Here is a 19,587-nt window from a genome sequence, read left to right as displayed (position 1 = left end):
ATTAAACCTGCTGCTCACTCGATATAATGAAGACGAATACTTTCAATAACATCAGCCATTAAAAACATTCTATAAGAAAATAATGTAAATCAGTGTATATTTGTCAATTTCCTTTTTTTTTATAAAAATAGATTTTGGTCAATTTCAATTACATATCTATCTGTGGTTTTATGTACTAGAGATAGGAGTTTGTCATTTGTATGGGACTGTCAGCATCCTAACTCTGGTAGCAACATCTACAGATACTTAAGTTATTGAAATTCACAGTATAACAGTAAATTTTACGAAATATACAAAATGTTGATAACAATACGACAAATAATTGAAAACTCGGACAATACTAGGTCTTAACTCAGACATTATAGGAGTTATTGGAAGCTCTAAAAAAAAAACTAAGAAAAAAAGTGACCATTGAAATGTAAACTTTTCACTGTACAAAATAAAATTGGAAATTGAGTAGAATACATTTTATTACACTGACTTTTTAGAACAATTATTATTATTTTTAGCCAAAATATATCATGTAGCCAATTAAATTAATTTCCTGTTGGATATATTAAAATATTTTTTTTATATGGAAACTGAGAATGTACTGGTGCTCAGCTACATCCGATTAGTCTGGAAGCCGACCCCGACATAGTTGGGAAAAAGGCTCGGAGGCTGGACCATAGAAACTGAGAATGTATAATTTAATTTATTGTCGTTTTGTGATCAACACTTTGTAGATGTTTCATCTCACGAAAGCGGGTGAAACATACTTGTGTGTGTAAAATTGTATTCACATTGTCTTCGTTACAAAAGTTTACCATGAATATAGTTGGCATCACATAACTTTGCAATCCTGAAGTTAGGCATTTGACTCGCACGCAATGTTCATACAGGTATTGTCAAGAAGATTTGCTTGTATGAAATTAGCTACTAGTAACTTCACAGTAGCCAAAAATGTATATAAAACTGTAGTGCACATGCTTGACCTATTACATAGAAATATAGTGGCCTTGTCATCAATTATATTTTCTAACTGTCATGGGACCCTATTTAAAGATCTATCTAGGCGACTGGTTGACCAAAAGGCTGGCTATTACCTCGGACAAAGGATCAGCATGGCGATCCAACGAGGTAATGCTGCCAGCCTCTTGGGCACGCTCCCAGTTGACAGCGATGGGGACGAATTTTTTGACGCTTTTTGTATTAGAATAGTTTTTAATTCTATTGCAAATTTATATGGTGCAAACTATATTTTTCACGTAACATACAGTTATAGAACTCACAATATTCTTGAACTTTTGAAGAATTAATCTTCTAGTTTATACAAAGTCCGGGTTTTTCGTAGGAAGTGTGGCGATGCCTTTATCCCGTCGTCATGGTAACGATGTAAACAGTCGTATGTGACGTTTGTCACGAGGCCACGCCTCTGGGTTACAAGTCTTATATTGTCCTTAAATAAATAACTGAAAAAGAAAAAATAAGGCAAATTAATGATAGTGGTGACTGTTTAAATATTTAATTAGATGAGAAATATATATGACAATTTCTCGATGCAAAGAGATAATAACTTAGACCAGGTCTTAAGAATATGGATAAAATTTTTGACAGGGCTAAAATTCTTGAACAATTTCGAGAACAAGAATCAAATAAATTATAATTTTAAAAGAACTATTAAACTTATTGGCGTATTTTTTTTTTTCAAAATTCACCAATAACACGCAGCCAGAAAACTTGTATTTATAAGAGCGGTAACAGTTTTAAAGGAAAATCGTACTTATTACTAGTGAGTTAAGGTGCATGACAGTTACCACTGATGTGCGGTCTGCCGTACATCCCTCAGAGGATAACAATAAGGGATGATTTATATTAGGCCGGGGCGTGCCGTGTACGTGGCTCGTACGGGGCACGGATGTGAAACGTTACATACATTTTGTATGAAGCAGTTTATATTACACCGTGCATGATCCGTGGCCCGTCCGGGCCACAAACGACGCTCGTCTTTAAGCCCCCAGTACACATTGGCCTGTGTTGGGCCAAGCGTTGCAATGCACACATAATTAAGGCCGCGGCTATTTATTTGTACACTACTATGTATATTTATACTATACTACACTACTATATATATTTATATTATACTACACTACTATATTTACTACTTTATTTATTGTTATACGCAACACAAAAGTATACTATCCTCAGCGGTCGGTGACGAACTAAACATTGTCTGAATGTGTAAACACCACACGCCAAGCTGGGCCAAGATTCCTTTGATGTGTGCCCAAAAAACCGACAACTCGCCGAATGCGCGCCAACCTTGACAAATGTCCGCCAACCTGCACCAATACCCCGTGTGTACACATTGGTGATAGCGTGTATTGGCTTTAGAATTTCGTAAAAGCCCGGACACGGCACGGCACGGCCCGGCCTAATATAAATCATCCCTCACAGATCAATTTGTAGTTTTGTCATAAGATTGAATTACCTTTATAGAAATAACATCCAATCGCTTGTCAAACAGCGGACTCGTAGAATTCCACCACATCACAGTTACCAAATAAGTAGCAAAAACACCTTACCTAATCATACAGATCATGATCAACCAACTCGTGGTCGGAGGAGCGTGACAGCGGCGGCGCGGGCGCGGGCGAAGCCCCCCCATAGTTCAGGAAGTCCCACACGAGGATCGTGTCGTCGTGTGAAGACGAAACTATTTGAAACTCGTCGAACTGCAGTCTGAACACGCGGCCCGTGTGCTCCTGTGCGAAACGGTTGAGAGGTCACGTTATATAATTCAAAAGTAGTAAAAATAGTTGATAAAAAACGCGCTTAAAAAAAAATATTACAAGACTTTTCCAACAAGTCCAAACACAGCTATGATAAAATGTTCCATCTTGAAGTTTCAATTGATATCTTCCGGCTTTATCAATGAATCAGTTCGACAGTGCCATATCCAACGATTTTTTATATTAGCATCTTCCATCGGGATAAGAGTGAAAGCAAAATGAATATAAACGAGACTTCACTCAGGGTCACTATAAAAATAATGAAAATCTTCCCCAGGAAGAGCGTTTTAAGCAGATGACAATCTCCGTGTTTGACCTGCGAGTGATCTGGTCATGTTTTTGTCATAGGAGCCTAGTTTTGTGAACATGGAATGAAAGCAAAATGAAGCAGTAAGTCCCACACGAGAATCGTGTCGTCGTAGTCTGAAGACACGGCCCGTGTGCTCCTGTGCCAAGCGGGGGAGAAGTCACCACATTGCGTAAAATGTTAAAATGTTTAAACAAATGTTGGCACGTTAAACTGTAGGTCCCGGCTGTCATTGAACATCCTTGACAGTCGTTACGGGTAGAAGCCAGTAAGTCTGACACCAGTCTAGCCAAGGGGTATTGGGTTGCCCGGGTAACTGGGTTGAGGAGGTCAGATAGGCAGTCGCTCCTTGTAAAGCACTGGTACTCAGCTACATCCTGTTAGACTGGAAGCCGACAACAACATAGTTGGGAAAAAAGCTCGGGAGATGATGATGTTAAAACAAAAACCGTACGATTGATGTCCTTCTAACTAACCGATCATCAGCCACAACTGCTGGTGTCATATAAAGAGATCAGCCAGCTGCGCAGAACATATTATAGTGCACAAGCATTTACCCAGACACAGATGCACTCACTATTCTTTCACTCTCATAGCCCGATACCAAACATGAATCATCAAACCTTCAGACTTCGGGGTTTGTGAATCTTTCTAAAACCCAAAAAAATATTTCGGCCGGACCGATGGACCGGCAGTTTGAGTATGTTCAGGCGTGGACGTCCTATGGCTGAGATGATGATGATGATGATGATGTATATTAGTGCAAGATGTGAACTCACCACGAGTGTCCGCAGACAAAGCTCCTGGTGCGGCGTACGCACGTCGAGTGCTGCGGGTAAGTCCCACACTTTGATTTTACCGTCGTAAGCGCCGCTCACTATCCGCTTGTTGTCGAATCTGAAATAGTTGTTATAAGAATAGGTATATCAATTAACTAACTTGTCAAATCATTGTCTTTATGGACCCCCACGCCCGGCTACGGTATAAAATGTATGACGTTGTAAGGCCCGCGCACTGGGCTGTCACGATTTCCTGGCTGAGGCAGCCAACACAACGGGCCTGATTTCACGGCAGCCAAAGTGGGTGTAGGCAAATGTAAGTGGCTAACGTCAGTTCCTATGTCAGACGTATTTCTGGTGTTCCGAACTTTGATAACATGACTTTCGTTACAGAGATTGGCTGCGCCAATATTCTGACTGTCGTAGCCTGGCTGTATAGCCAAGATATTTACGATTTCAATATTACACTGCCTAGTGCGCAGGGGGCCTATATGTATAGGTTTTTCAACTCATTCGCCAGATGTGGACGCACCCTTAAGAAAACATTAATGAAACTTCTTTAAAATAAATAGAACTATGATATTCGTTTAAATATGCATGAGTCTAACTGTTGCACACGGTTTCATAGGTGTTTTGAATGAACTACTTCTTGCACCCATATAAAAAATATTTATTCGATTCTACATTAAATCGGATCCGTTGATATGAAGAAAACTCACAGTATGTTCATGAGCACATCATGAACCCTAACCTAAAAACATGGACCCTGTCCCAAAAAAGTGAACCCTAACCTAAAACGTGAACCCTATCCCAAAAATATGAACCCTAATTAAAATCACTTACCGTATACACCTCACAAGCTCTTCATGGCCCTCCAACACTCGTATACACTGTCCGCACTCAATATCCCACAGTCGGATAGTGTTGTCGGATGAACCCGAGACCACCAGTCGGTCTCGGTACTGCAGGCACGCGATGCCTCGCTTGTGACCGTTCAGGGTGCGAACGAACTCGCACGATGATGTGTTCCATACCTTGGACAGATAAATTTTTATGTTGCCTTGAAGGAAATATAATAAAGTTTATTATTTTGGAATTATAGCTAGTATTTTGCCAGCGATTTAGAAGGTGGAACTACTTCAAAAAGTAGCCTATTGACTTCTTCAATACATGAGCTGTATACGGCCCACGAAGTAAATGATGAGCCATTTGGCAGTTCAAACTAGCATAGGAGTTCTTGATAGCGTTTTTAAGCAAACAAACAGGCACCTTTTTCCACATTATATTTTTTTTACACACAGTATGTATTTCTTTCAAAATGATCGCCTTTATTACATGCAAAACTTAGATCAAATTTTGCCTGTACATTCCGATATTATTTATTTATTTGACAGTTTATGATACAAGAAGAAAAATAGAACAATGAAGTACTTATTTCTTTAGAAATGTCTGCCTCATTAAAAAAAATACGAACATCCGAATTGAGAACCTCTCATTTTTGAGAAGTCAGTTAAAAATACCAGATTTTACTTCCTTACCTTAATAGTCCGATCCCCACTGGCGCTGACAATATATTTCTCGTCGAAATCCACCACGTTTACTGCAGCCCGGTGGCCGACCAGCACTCTTCGCAGCATGATCTCTGTGGTCGATGTCATGTCCCAAACGGCTATCGAACGGTCCTAGAACCATTTGAAGGGAGATTAGAAAAATGTTGGCCAGTGTGTGTCAAACTTTTGAGGTCATGAACCCTTTAGTGAGGAGAAATAATAATGATAATTGTTGCTTAACTAAATTTTAATGTAAATTATTTTAGATTTTTGACAATCTTTCTTTAGTTTAAGAACTCTATAGTGAGGACAAATAATAATTGTTGTTAACATATATTTTATTTTAAAATAAAATTTTAATGTAAATTATTGTAGATATTTATGACCCCCTATATAACCAGGGTCATGTGACTACCATAATGACACCCGTTTGACCCCAAAATGACCCCCGTCGTTTTTAACATCCAAATACCTTTTTTTAACGACGTCAAAAATCATCAAATGACCTCTTCCGCTGTGGGTTACGCGCGGTGAGGGAGTGTCAGACTCTTACTGACTAAACACCGTCGTGTTCCGTCGTAGGCCGCGTATGTACCAGCGCCGCGGTAACTCGCGCGAACAATCCTGTATCCGCGGCAGGCCTCCAAATACCTCACCTTAACTCACCTTATTGCAAGTGACATACTTTTTCTACACGAATTGTCCCCTTTTGTTCATGACCTCAAAGTGACCCTCATGTGACACCGGTCATGTAACCACCTAAATGACACCCTTGTGACCCCAAAATGACCCCCCACATAATTTTGACCCCTCAATCACTCCGGCCGTGTGACTGCCATAATGACACCTTTTTGACCCCAAAATGACCCCCTATTGACGCACCTTACTGCAAGTGACCATCATGCCGTTGCAGAACCTGAGATGCAGCACAGCCTCGCAGTGGTGTATGAGCGTGTTGAGCATCGCGCCCGTGTTTACGTCCCACACTCGGACCGTGCTGTCTGAAGAACCGGATATTATTGCTCGCTCGTCGTATTGAAGGCATAGTACTGACCCTGTGTGACCTTGGAGTTCCTGTGGACGACAAATATTGATTAAAAACGTGGCTAAATAACAGCCGTAAGGATCGATCGATCATTAAAGCGCTTTCATAATGGCGGATTTTCCGTTTCTTACAAAACTGTCAATTGTTTGCTGAGGAATATAGCTACACAGCATAGCACCGCATATACAAACCAAGCTTGGAAAATCCGCCAGTGTGAAAAGGCTATTAAAATAAGACCACTTGGCGCGGTCAGTCCACGGATGGGTGACCATCTTGATGAGTGTCTCCGTGTGGCAGACGCGATAAATTTGTAGGTCCTGGCTGTCATTAAACATCTTTGGCAGTTGTTATAGGTAGTCAGAAAGCAGAAAGTCTGACAACCAGTCTTTCCTAGGTCTATCAGATTACCCGGGTTTGAGGAGGACAGATAGGCAGTTGCTCCATGTGGCACAAAGTTACTCAAAGTTACTGTGCGAGTCGGACTCGCGCACGAAGGTTTCCGTACCATTATTTATAAAACAGACAAAAAAATCAACTTTGTTGTATTGGAGTCCCCCACAATACTTATTTAATTCAAGTTTTCAGTATTTGTTGTTAGTGCGGCAACAAAAATACATTATCTTTGAAAATGTCAGCTCTCTAACTATCACGGTTCATGAGATACAGCCTGGTGACAGACACAGACGGACGGACGGACGGACGGACAGAGGAGCGAAAACAATAGGGTCCCGTCTTACCCTTTGAGTACGGAACCCTAAAAATACTCTATCGATTTCGAGGAAACGGCTAGGCAAATAAAGATAGCAACTCACCCTGACACATTGTAACGTTTTCCTGTCCCATATCTTAATAGTGTTATCTCTTAAACCGGAAACTATTTTATTGTCGTCGTATTGTAGACAGTAGACGCCTTTCGAGTTTTCTGATCTACAATTTATCCTCTGTGGAAGAAAAAAACATAGATTAGAACAAAATATAGTTTGTTTACAATTTTATTTATAATGGTAGCAAATATTTTGTGAAGTTGATAGGTGTCAGTTTTCAAGGAAATATATTCTTCAACTTTTTATCCTACTATTTTTGATCCGGGTATTCTTTGTCAAAAATTTAAACATTGGGACAAAAACTATCCTAAGGGTCTAAGCTACCACAACCCTGGTTTTCAGCCTAATCGGTCCAGCGGTTCATGCATGATGGGGTGACCAAGGGATATATTTTTATATCTCACAAGCACCTGCTTGGACATAGCCCGATGGGACGGCAATCCGACACCACCGGAGAAAGATCAGGACCCTGCCTGTCGGCCCAGCGCCTCATCTTTATACACATAGAGGACCAACGGTTATAGGGATTTACTATTACTATTACAGCCTTTTTATCGTCCCACTGCTGGGCTGCGGCCTCCTCTCACACGGAGAAAGATTGAGCATTCAATTTGGCTCAATACAGGTTGGTGATTTCAGACTTAATAGTCCAGGTTTCCTCAAGATGTTTTCCTTCACCTTTTGTATCAGCCATTGGTGTCCAAGATATACTTAGAAAGTACATCCAAACTTAGAAAAGTTGCATTGGTACTTGCCTGACCTGTAATCGAACCCACACCCTCATACTCGAGAGGTTGGTTCTTTGCCCACTAGGCCACCACGACTTACTCCATAGGGATTTATTTTTACACATATAGAGGACCAAGGGATATAGGGATTAATTTTGATGTATATAGAGTAGTTCACCTGCAAGTTATGTTTGCCCATTCTCCAGTTATCCTCAATACTCTGTATATCCTTAATGATCTTGGGGTACAACTGTCTGTAGAACGAGTGGGACGGATGCTGGCTACCTGGCTTCGGTTTAAATAGGTACTGTATCCTGAAACATTGTAATAAAAATAACAGTTACATATGACATTCATATTATAAAGGTGGAAGTTTGTGTGTATCTGTGTTATGGCTATGGATCAAAGGATGTGGATGCAATTTTGCAGTAATATGAGATAGAAACAAGAAAAAAAAACATTTATTTTTGAGCAAGAGCATACTAGATACATGAATAGCTTAAACATCAGATTGACATTTGGGCTCCTTTTTATCCTTTTACGGGAAGTAGTTCCCTCGGGACGTGGATGAAACCGCAGACAGAAGGTAGTAAAGAAATTAATAGAAACGTAATAATAATATTATAAGCTGAAGAGGTTTGAAAAAATGTTTCACTATTGGGAAGCTACACTATCCCAGAGTAAGGCCGTATACAGGAAGAAAGCTGGAAGAAGCTGGAAACTTATAAGCGCTTATAGCCCGCGCAGGAAAATATGTATATGAACACGCGCCGATAAGCGCTTATCGGCGCGTGTTCATATATTTTCCTGCGCGGGTTACCAGCGATGTCACGCGCCGATAAGCGCTTATAAGTTTCAGCTTCTTCCAGCTATCTTTCTGTATACGGCCTAACAGTCTACATTTACGCCAAATAGTGCCCTCTGAACTTAGGCTAGTAGATTCATGAATAAAAACTTTAAATAAAGTAATTTTATATCACTCACCACCCTCTCCGTTCAGCAAGACCCCGCCACAGCGAGTCAGTTCTAACTTTCCTCTCAATCAGTTTCTTCCACAGCATACCCTCAGATATGACCCTCAACCACTCTCTGCAGACCAGCTCGGCCGCACAGAGGGAACTGGCATCCAAGTATGACAGGATATTCTCGGCTACATGGTCTAGACCTTTCTCTGTAGGGAAATTTAGGGATAGTAAGAATCTTACGCCTGGGGTTAGGCAATCCATTAAAAATAATTCTTTTTTTCGGTTTGGATTAGACTGAAAATTCGGCACTTTTGGACCACCAATTTCTATGGCTTGTGTATTATAAAATAATATGTATTAAGCGTGGCAATTAATGCTCAATCCTTCTCCGTGTGAGAGGAGGCTACAGCCCAGCAGTGGGACGATAAAAAAGCTGTAACAGTAATTAGACACTTTTCGACCGCCAAGACCAAAATCGAGTTCAAAATAGACTGAAAATTCGGCACTTTTCGATCACCAATTCCTGTGGCTTTTTGCTTGTGATAATAAGTATTTCGTATTATTTGGAATTTTCCATCGGCTTATATTTCTGCCTTTCACCACTTCCTATGTATAAATTCGACACTTTTCGACAGCTTTTTACCACGTCTTATGTATTTTTGCTTGTAATAAAGTAATATGTATTAATTTGGCACTTTTCAATGGCAAATATGGTTGCCTTTCACCACTTCCTATGTGCTTTTGGTGGGAATAACAGTTGCAGAATGTTATCTGAACGCATATATATATTTTCCTGTTCGGTTATCAAGATATACGAATTATGAATAAGCGAACTTTATCTTGTAATAGATAAAATTTATGACCAAAATAAACAAAAGAAAATTAAAGGAAAAAATAAGTGCAGGCGCATTTGCGGAAGCACAGGTGCACTCACTATTCCTTCACTCTCTGCAGGCGATGGGACGACAATCCGACACGACCGGAGAGAGATCACAAGCAGGACCGACATTAACGTGCTCTCCGATGCACGGGTGTATCAATCACCAACTTCCAGACTACGGGCTGCTTTGAGAAAATTTCTAAAACCTACAAAGCCGATTTCTGCTCGGCCCGGGAAATCAACGAGGCTGACATCATAATAGAACCAAATCTTTGCATATAAACTTCCTGGACTTATTTTAAGATATTTTTAAAGCGAAAAAAGGACAAAAACACACTTATACAGACATCTATGTAGTCATATTATCACCATCTTCGTCCTTATCCCAATTTTATCTGTGGTCGGCGCAGCACGTTTTCTCCTTCCATACTCTTCTATCTGCCGTCATCTCACAAGTAACATTCTTTCTTACCATATCTACTTTCACACAATCCATCCATCGTTTCTTTGGGCGCCCCTCCCACTATGTCATCTATGTAACCTTGACTTCAAAATACTATTATAATAAGTTCAACTCAGTCTTGCGCGCGGCCTTATGTGTGGGTAACACTTGTACATACACAGTGACTTTGTGTGCGTGACAAGAGGTACAGTCGGGTACAAATACAGTTATTTAGGGGTTACGGCTGTTTAAAGAAAAACAGTTATTACGTAATTTAATGTTTATTTATTTATAATGATTCTGAATCGCTACTTGAAAAATCAAATGATGAATTTTCGGATTCGCTACTCTCACCGAGGTAAATTATAAATTTTGACTCCATGTCAAAATGTCTATAGTATTTTTCTTTTTTCTTTTGTACATGTCGACAAGTATTACCCAACATCCCTTCATCAATATGACTTAAACGTTCATTTATGAGTTTCATTATTTCCGTCTTATTTTGGTCGACATTATGCGAAGCAATATTATTTTTTAAAATTCCCCACACATTTTGTTTACATTATTATACTAGATTATACGTCTTTTTACATTCTTAGTCCACACTTTTATTTATTGTCCGCGTACCCCGAGATCTAGAAAATATGTAAGGAGTATTTAATTCATCTTAGATATTTCACCTCATTTATTTCTTAGATACTGTCAACGTCAATTTGAAAAAACTTATGAGAAAATAATGAAAAACTGTAAAATGTAATAATAAAAAGCTTTGAATGTTGTTTCATTTTTTGAAACGCTACCTGACTCCTTAAACATTTTCTCCGTGAAGAACTAGACATTTTCGTAAACGACTGTACCCATAACAAAAAGCGATAAGAACACGTCATGCTCGGACGACGTCACTGTCACACGAATGAAAGTTGTATATTTACTAATTTACAAGCCGACGCACACATAGGGCCGCGCGCAAATCTGAGTTGAACTATCTATAACATATTTAGATACCTCTTGAAATTTTTTTCAGTCATTGAAATTTAGATCAGTTTGACAATGTGAATTGTTCAAACTATTTGTAGATCATTTTTACTGGAGTTACTAGTAAAAAATACTGGGCGGTTTTATTCGCAAAGAAAATACTCATATTAACTCCTTCTACAATGCCTAATATGTAAGAGCGACTGCTGTGCGTGGGGGTCTCGGGTTCGATTCCCGGGTCGAAATCACTTTGTGGGTTTTACTTAAGTACCTATCTTTCACATAGTCCGGAGTCTGTAAGTGATCGATACCACGGGTGTATTGAAAAGCACGTCAATGGCGGTCCTGCTTATGTCGAATGGCGTCCCATCGCGCCATGAGAGTGAAGGAATAGTGAGTGCACCTGTGTCAATGCTTGTGCACTATAATAATGTCCTGCTGACCAATCTCCTTGGAGCGTTAATCACCACGCTTGATCAATGCGGGTTGGTGATTTTAGGCTATATAGTCCAGGTTTCCTCAAGATGTCTCCCTTCACCTTTTTATCAGCCATTAGTATCTAAGATACACTTAGAAAGTACATAGAAACTTAGAAAAGCCTATCTGTACCTATGTTTACAAATAAATAGATCTGAATCTGAATCATAATACTTAGTGGGCAGCATACTAAAGAAGTCTCTCAGCAGCATCGGTTTGAGATACGCGTTGCTATGCCCATGCTATAAGAGTGAAAGAATAGTAAGTGCAAATGCTTGTGCACTAAAATATGTCCTGCACAGTTGGCTGATCTCCTTATATGAGAACATCCGCAGCGTTGCCGATAATTATCGGTTAGGAGGACAGTATTATCATCATCTGAGTTTCGATATTTTTGAATGAACCGTGCTACTGTTGTTTTATGCCCACGCTGTTGAACAATATCGCTCGACATAAAAAATACGATTTAGAGGAGTATCGGTGCACCTGGCTGCTAGCGTTGAACTTGAAGTCCCAAAAGTGACAATTCTTAGTCTAAACATCTTCTTCAACAAACCCCACAATACTTACTGGGCAGCATACTGATGAAATCTCTCTGCAGCATCGGCTTGAGGTACGCGTTGATATGCCCATGCTGGTAATGACACATGCGCGCCAACAGCTGTTCTACAAACTCCACCTGGAATGTACCACAGTTTTGTAGGTCGGGTAAGTGCTAATATAATTTTACTTATTTACTAACTTATGTTGGTATAAGGTCAAGCTGTAAAATCTAGATTCGTCGAGCTTAAGGGTACATGACGATACTAGATAAAAAAGTAAAGGCTTGAGAGATGTGCACTTGACCTTGTTTGCTCTTTTGGACGACCGTGTATTTACTTTAATACAAGCAAGCAGTATACTAAAGATGGAACATATATTGTTTGTTTGTGGAGCCTTTGCTCCAAAACTACTGAACTGATTTAAACAATCTTTCACTGTTGGAAAGATACATTACACACGAGTAATATAGGCTATATTTTGTGCGGGTACGTAATGCAGTTTCCCCGGGACGCGGGTGAAGCCACGAGCAACATTTAGTAGTAGTGTTTGTCCAGAGTCCAGACTTATCATCCTCAGAGCCTTTTTCCCAACTATGTTGGGGTCGGCTTCCAGTCTAACCGGATGTAGCTGAGTACTAGTGCTTTACAAGGAGCGACTGCCCTATCTGACCCCCTCAACCCAGATACCCGGGCAACCCAATACCCCTTGGTTAGACTGGTGTCAGACTTACTGGCTTCTGACTAGGTTTGTTCAGACTACGTGTTAAAAATGCGGGACTCACCGATGATAAAAAATCGACGTACTGAATAAATGATTCTTATCAAACCATTTAGATTCGTAGGTCAGGGTTAAATACCGCATGATAGCAAAACAAATGCATGAATGAACAGGCATTTGACCTCTAAATGTTTTTAATATAAGATTAAACAATTGTGCGAAAATTGGACAGTCCTGAGTCTTGAATTTATCTGTCAAGTTTACAAAGGGTCTCCCCGAGTGGTGGGGGATTTGCATACTCCCCGCGCAGGCCATGCGTGTTGGTGAGTGTAATTAAATCTACTGAATGGACCTCGATGAGACCATGGAGAACAAAATGGACTAGCAGAGATGCCATAACACAAAATCTCCTCAGAAAGTAGCGCGCCAATATGCGGGTGCGAGGCGAACGAGGGTCGTTACCAGCTCCGGCCTAACACGTCTGGACCTTTTATTTTTTATCATTAAATGACTCCTCCCGCTGTGGGTTAGCAGCGTGAGTGTCAGACTGTTACTGACTAAAACCCATAATTATCCTTCTAAGGCCTTTTATGTATCAGCACTGCGGTAACTCTTTCGAACAATCCCGCAGCCCGGCAGGCCTCGGTGGCCTCGTGGGCCCCACTGGCCTTTTTTGGACCTGTAAATTTTTTGTAATACCAAAAATTGTTGACAGATGTCTCAAAGAAACCGAACGCCTCGTTAGTTCACTCGTAACTGATCATTTTGGTCCACTGTACCTATTGGACCTACAAGCGGGCGCCTGACCTACCTTCCTTATCGCATCTCCGCTATCTTTCCTTACTCCGTGGTCAAAGTATAGTTATATGAAATTGTTTAACCCACCTGATCGGTTTCGTTCCATCTCGTAAAGTAGTTGAGGCAGGCGTCTCTCTCGGCGGCGTACGCAGCACTGCTTGGCATCGGCCGCACGCCCGAGTCCACGCACGTGATCGATGTCACCTGGAAATGAGAGCATAGGGCTTTTAGATACGACTAGAAGAAAGAAACAAGAAATAAAGTTTAAAAACGTATAAACGTAACTCTGAGAAATACTATACTGAAAGCGGCATCAAAATCGGTGCAGACAAGGGCGAGATAATCGTGCACATACGTACAGACAGGTCAAACTGGGAACTTCTTTGCGTGTCGTTTAAAAACATTTAAAAAAAGAAAACAACTTCAACAATATATCTAAAAACTTCTAACTCTGTCAAATTCTATTTATTCTTTTACAAATATACATACATACAAGTCAAACTGAAAACCTCTTTTTTAAGTCAGTTAAAAAGTAAAAATAAACATTTAAAAAATATTGACATATGTGTGCCAAATAGGTCCAATTCAGCATTATGCTAGGCAGCTGGTGCCTGAACTGGATCTAATTTCTTCTTACCAGCAAAAACACATAGGAAGTGGTGAAGGGTGGGCGTTTTAGGGGACTGCCTTTTGTAAAATTGACCTTCAAAAAGTGCTGATTTTCATAAAACTTCGAATAAATGACTTTTTTATCTTATCTTTTTCAGAAGTATTACTTAGATAAATGATATTTATTTTGCAAGTCATCATCAGTCTAGTCCCTAGAAGTGAAACCTGATTTTTCAAATTGGTTGAGTAATTCAGAGCCTTGAAGTTACAAACAAACAAAAAAATATTTTTCTTTCTATTACTATAATGATCTGTATTCTTGTTGCTCTCAATTCTATAGTGATTAGAATCAGGTTTTTTTTTTTAGAAAGCTATTACAATTAAGACTGTTCCTAAATCCATTAACTGGTTTAAAACCACTTTGCCAGATCTATACTAACACTAATTTATTATAAGTATTGTTTGTTTGAAGAACCCATTCTCAGAAACTAATGCTCCGAATTTTAAAAAATAATAGCCTATCTATAAAGGAAAGCTACTTTCTATCTGGGTTCAAGAAGTAAGTATAGTTATCGGCACGGATATTGAGCTCTCGGCGGAAGAGTGGGGATCGCTTTGCGCACTGTACGCATAAGGCAATAAACCAATAAATCACTTCTGCACAGGTGAAGGTCAGGGCTCGATATCCTTGCCGATGATTATATTAAAAACATAGTTCAACATATATGTATACAAATAGCTCAGTTGTGAGTCGTTCATACGGGACCACTATTGAAAGCATTTTTTTTCCATTTTGTATCTGCAATTGACAAGTTATAATAAACCCGGGTAACTGGGTTGAGGAGGTCAGATAGGCAGTCGCTCCTTGTAAAGCACTGTGGTACTCAGCTGCATCCGGTTAGCCTGGTAGCTGACCCCAACATAGTTGGGAAAAGGCTCAGAAAATTATGAAACTAAGTCATAGCTTTCTATTGTCAAATAGAGGAGAATTTCTGCAGATATTAACACTCAAAACCTGCCAAACATGACATTTGCAAATTTCAGCCTTGTGACTCGATAAGAAAGCAATCTAAGCGTTGAGTCACACCTTACAATGCAAGTTCATGCTTCAAGACCCTTTGTCATTGCACCTTGTTAAATTAAATATGTAGCTAATGAGCTATTGTCGATTTATTATAGCGTGCATTACTTAAATTGTCAATGAGACATTTCGGCAAACACACACATGCACACTCAAATACTATACTTTGTATACTAATATAATATTTTTCTTCTTCTCTGTATTCTGTGTGTGTACATAAACTGTTAAATAAATAAATAATAAATAGGAAACATTTTTTGTTTCTTTGTTTATACAGTAAAGGCTAGGAAACTACTGGTTTGATTTGAAAAATTCTTTCACTGTGGGAAGAGTGTCCCGAGTAACATAGCATAGCTATATTTTCAGAAGTAGATGTAACCACGGAAAAACGGCTAATCCATACATGCTATAAAAAACTAATAAGTTGGAACATATATAACGTGTTGTTTTGGAACCTTTACTCATTATAAAGCTGTAGAATTTGCTTTTTTTGAGACATGCTAATACATATCAAAAAAGCAAATGGCAGATAAAAGGATAAAATATTTTGATTCCAGTATTAAAACCACAAGATACAGTTATGAAATATAAATAAGAAAAAATAATTAATCTAGTCAGCACAAGAGTTCCAAGAACAGTTTGTGATTCAGTATCTCTAAAACATAGTTACATTTGCCTTTTACCTCAAGGAAAAACCGGTCTTATTTAACCCAAGGACTGTTTTTGATTGTTATAAATTGGCATTAGTAACTTCATTATCTGCCTAGCCTTTTCCCAACTATTTTGGGGTCGGCTTCCAATCTAAACAGATGCAGCTGAGTACCAGTGTTTTACAAGGAGCAACTGCTTATCTGAACTTCTCAACCCAGTTAACCCAAGCAAACCCAATACTCCTAGGTAATACTGGTTGTCAGGCTTTCTGGCTTCTGTCAACCTGTAACTACTGTTCAGACGACAGCCGGGACTTACAGTTGATCTTTCCTTCTGAAATACAGTCATTGGTGCATACTATATACTTAGAAAGTACATAGAAAAGTTGCATTGATACTTGCCTAACATGGAATCGAACCCACACTCATACTTGAGAGGTTGGTTCTTTACCTACTAGGCCACCAGAAATTCCTATTTTAAATACAAGTATAGTGCCATAATATGAACCTACTTCTATATGCAGATCTAAAAAAAAACTGTTGACAGACTTTTGTGAATAAATTGTTTATGAAATCAATGATACTGTAGCTTTTGAATAATTCAGCTGAATATTTTGAGAAGTCCATATACTTATTCTGATGTGTCTTGTTGAAGATTTTCTTCTTAAGGTACAATGTTAGTACATATTGTTTTGACAAACAGATTTGGGCATGTAATGAGGGATGATACGCATGCAACAAAGTGTGTGCTAAGTATGAATGTAGATGGATGGAGAAGAAGAGGAAGACCTAAGAAAAGATGGATGGATTGCCTGAAAGATGACATGAATAGGAAGGGAGTGAGTGTCTGTATGACGAGTGACAGGGGAAAATGGAAGAGGATGACATATTGCACCAACCCCAAATAAAATTGGGAACAGGGCAGGAAGAATGAGAGACGAAGTTTTGGAAAACAGATTTACATACTGTCTACATCTCTTGTATTCTTAATTTCCTTTTGCATGTATGCTGGAAGAGATTTCTTTAGAAATATGCATTACCTTATTTATTTTACTGTTTTTTTTTTCTTTATTCGAAATAAATAGAGAATTTTTGTATCATGCATAACTCTGATATGAATGAATGAAAAAAATATTTTTTTCTTTTGTTTTTTTTCTTTTGCCTTATGCTACATGTTTGTCCTTAAGTTATATATGAAGCTTAGTCAAACATAGGGTCATAAATAAAAGGCATAATATAGAAAATGTGAAAAATCCTGTTTTTAATAAGTTACAATGTAATTTACAAGCAAGTAACAGAACTAGATTATTTCGTAATCTTATGTTTTCTAACTAGATACTACAGGATAGCCACGTTATGTGACTATGCTAAACTCTTTGGTAAAATGCATCCACGGTTGCGAAATAATGTGTACCTCCTTTCAGAAAGTAGCACAAACGATTTTTGATCAATTTCGACATTCATTGTGAAAAAATTCATGGTTTGCAGACAAAAATAACCACAAATAAGTGTTTTAATAAAGTTAAAATCCAAAAAATAGTTTTTAAAAGTTTCAAAAAGAAGTTTTTAGTACACGATCTCTTTTGAAACGTGACAACTTTGCAAACGTACGATTGGTGGAGCGAGTGTAAATAAACAGCACAATAACGATACGAACGTAATCAAAATGCATAAAATTAACCATTAAATGCAACAGTACCCGACAATTACTACAGGAAACGTACAAAAAAGTATATCTTTTGAAAGATCCGCATTGCAGAACGATTTAAAAAAATATTACAAGGCGTTGTATCGAATTTAAAAGAGGTGGCATATTTTTTTCGTCTTAATTAGTGGTGTTCTTGTCATTGGGGAGAGTAGTGGATGTTATAAAATAACTTTTGTTATCAGATTGGTCATAAAAACACAAAATAATCCAAGCGAATAATGGTAAAAGTAAATATGGCGGACGAATAGTCATGACATTATGGGTTGTTCCATTTAAAGTTTTCTGCCTTACCTGAGGCGGTATGGTATCTTCTATCATCCTTTCGGTCTCCATTTTTGCTATTTCACTAGAAACATCAATATTAAGTCCACTAAAACACCACCAAATATTGAAATCACTGTCGCTAAATACTCATCGCTCGCATGACGTCAAGCACAAACTATTTTTTTCGAACTAGAATTTCAACCATTGGCATTGGTATTTTATAGTCATACAGCCAAAGTGTTCCAATGAATTAAACAATTTATTAAAGTATTTTCATTGAATTTCCATTCAGAATGGTAAAAAAGTAAATGAATTTCATTAATCAATCAATTTATTGTAGATACCTATAAATTAGAGGTTTTAAAAAGCATATACAAATTGATGATTTCTGGTGAGTTGTTAAATGTTCAGTTGGTGTGTGAAACGAAATGTAACTGATAGTGATGTGCAAGTTCAAACTAACTACATAGTTTAGTCGATTCTAGTACATGTCTTATTATTTTTTAAGTATTAATAATTTTTATATGCCTGTAACCATCATAATTAAGTGCATACAAATAATTCTATTGAAAACATTCAAATATGTTTTATTTGTCGCATAAAAAAAATATACAAACCATGCAACACCACTTCTGTCAAAATCATATTGTCACTTGTCATGAAAGTCATGTCAACTCTTACAAAAAAATGCAAAGTTGCACGGAAGGAAACAAAACCTTATTTGACCTATTTCCGCAAAATACAAATCAATAAATTACTCTAATAAGTCAACAACATCAATTCGTAACTTATTCCCAGTGTAAATAATCGAAATATCTGTATAAACGGCAAAATACGAGTACATGATTGAATTTCAAGCAACAGTTTTGAGATACGCACTTTGCATGTAAAGTGGTTTAGTAAACACAATCTATTCGCGTCCAGGTCAGTATTTACGTTAATATTTACCGTTATTTATGTTAGAATGGCACACAGATACTATACCAGTGTTATTTATATGAAGAAGGCCTAAACAGAGACGTAAAAAACCTAGATTTTAATCATATTTACAGCATCACTGATGTTAATAAAGCTACAGATCCATTAATTGACTCCTTAAATCAGGCTATCGATAAAAATACTACAATACTAAAAACACCTAGACGGAAAACAATTTTAAAGCCGTGGATTACTCCCGGTCTTTTAAGATGCATGCGAAACCGCGACAAACTGTATCAAAAAGCGCTAAAGTATCCAGACAATGATATAATACAGGTTACATCAAGGAGATACAGAAATTTTTGTAATAATATTTTGAAAAAAGTCAAGAGGAATTACGAGAAAGATTCCATTAACAAGGCCGGTAAAAACACAAAAAAAATATGGGAAGCTATTAAAAATATAACGTTTACTAATAAAATTCGTCAATCACCAACAGAACTGATATCGGATAAGACACCTGCTGAGTCTATTAATAACGTAAACTCATTCTTTG

The 19,587-nt window shown here is 38.2% G+C and overlaps 1 protein-coding gene across 1 annotated transcript; it reads right to left on the bottom strand.

Moving 5' to 3' along the window:
• Nucleotides 1–681: 681 nt before the first annotated feature.
• On the bottom strand, nucleotides 682–18,286 carry LOC124644216 (beta-TrCP). The gene is made up of 12 exons (XM_047183465.1): nucleotides 18,141–18,286; nucleotides 13,889–14,005; nucleotides 12,314–12,422; nucleotides 8,989–9,175; nucleotides 8,183–8,318; nucleotides 7,265–7,393; nucleotides 6,290–6,481; nucleotides 5,396–5,539; nucleotides 4,701–4,891; nucleotides 3,858–3,975; nucleotides 2,565–2,744; nucleotides 682–1,451 (listed from the first exon to the last, which is right to left on the bottom strand). The coding sequence occupies exons 1-11, from the start codon at nucleotides 18,180–18,182 to the stop codon at nucleotides 2,565–2,567; spliced, it is 1,545 nt and encodes a 514-aa protein (XP_047039421.1). The 5' UTR covers nucleotides 18,183–18,286; the 3' UTR covers nucleotides 682–1,451.
• Nucleotides 18,287–19,587: the final 1,301 nt, after the last annotated feature.

Source organism: Helicoverpa zea, chromosome 29 (assembly GCF_022581195.2).
Source record: "Helicoverpa zea isolate HzStark_Cry1AcR chromosome 29, ilHelZeax1.1, whole genome shotgun sequence".
NCBI lineage: Eukaryota > Metazoa > Arthropoda > Insecta > Lepidoptera > Noctuidae > Helicoverpa > Helicoverpa zea.
The sequence above is the reverse complement of the archived record's forward strand: the minus strand, read 5'-3'. Positions and strand labels throughout refer to the sequence as shown.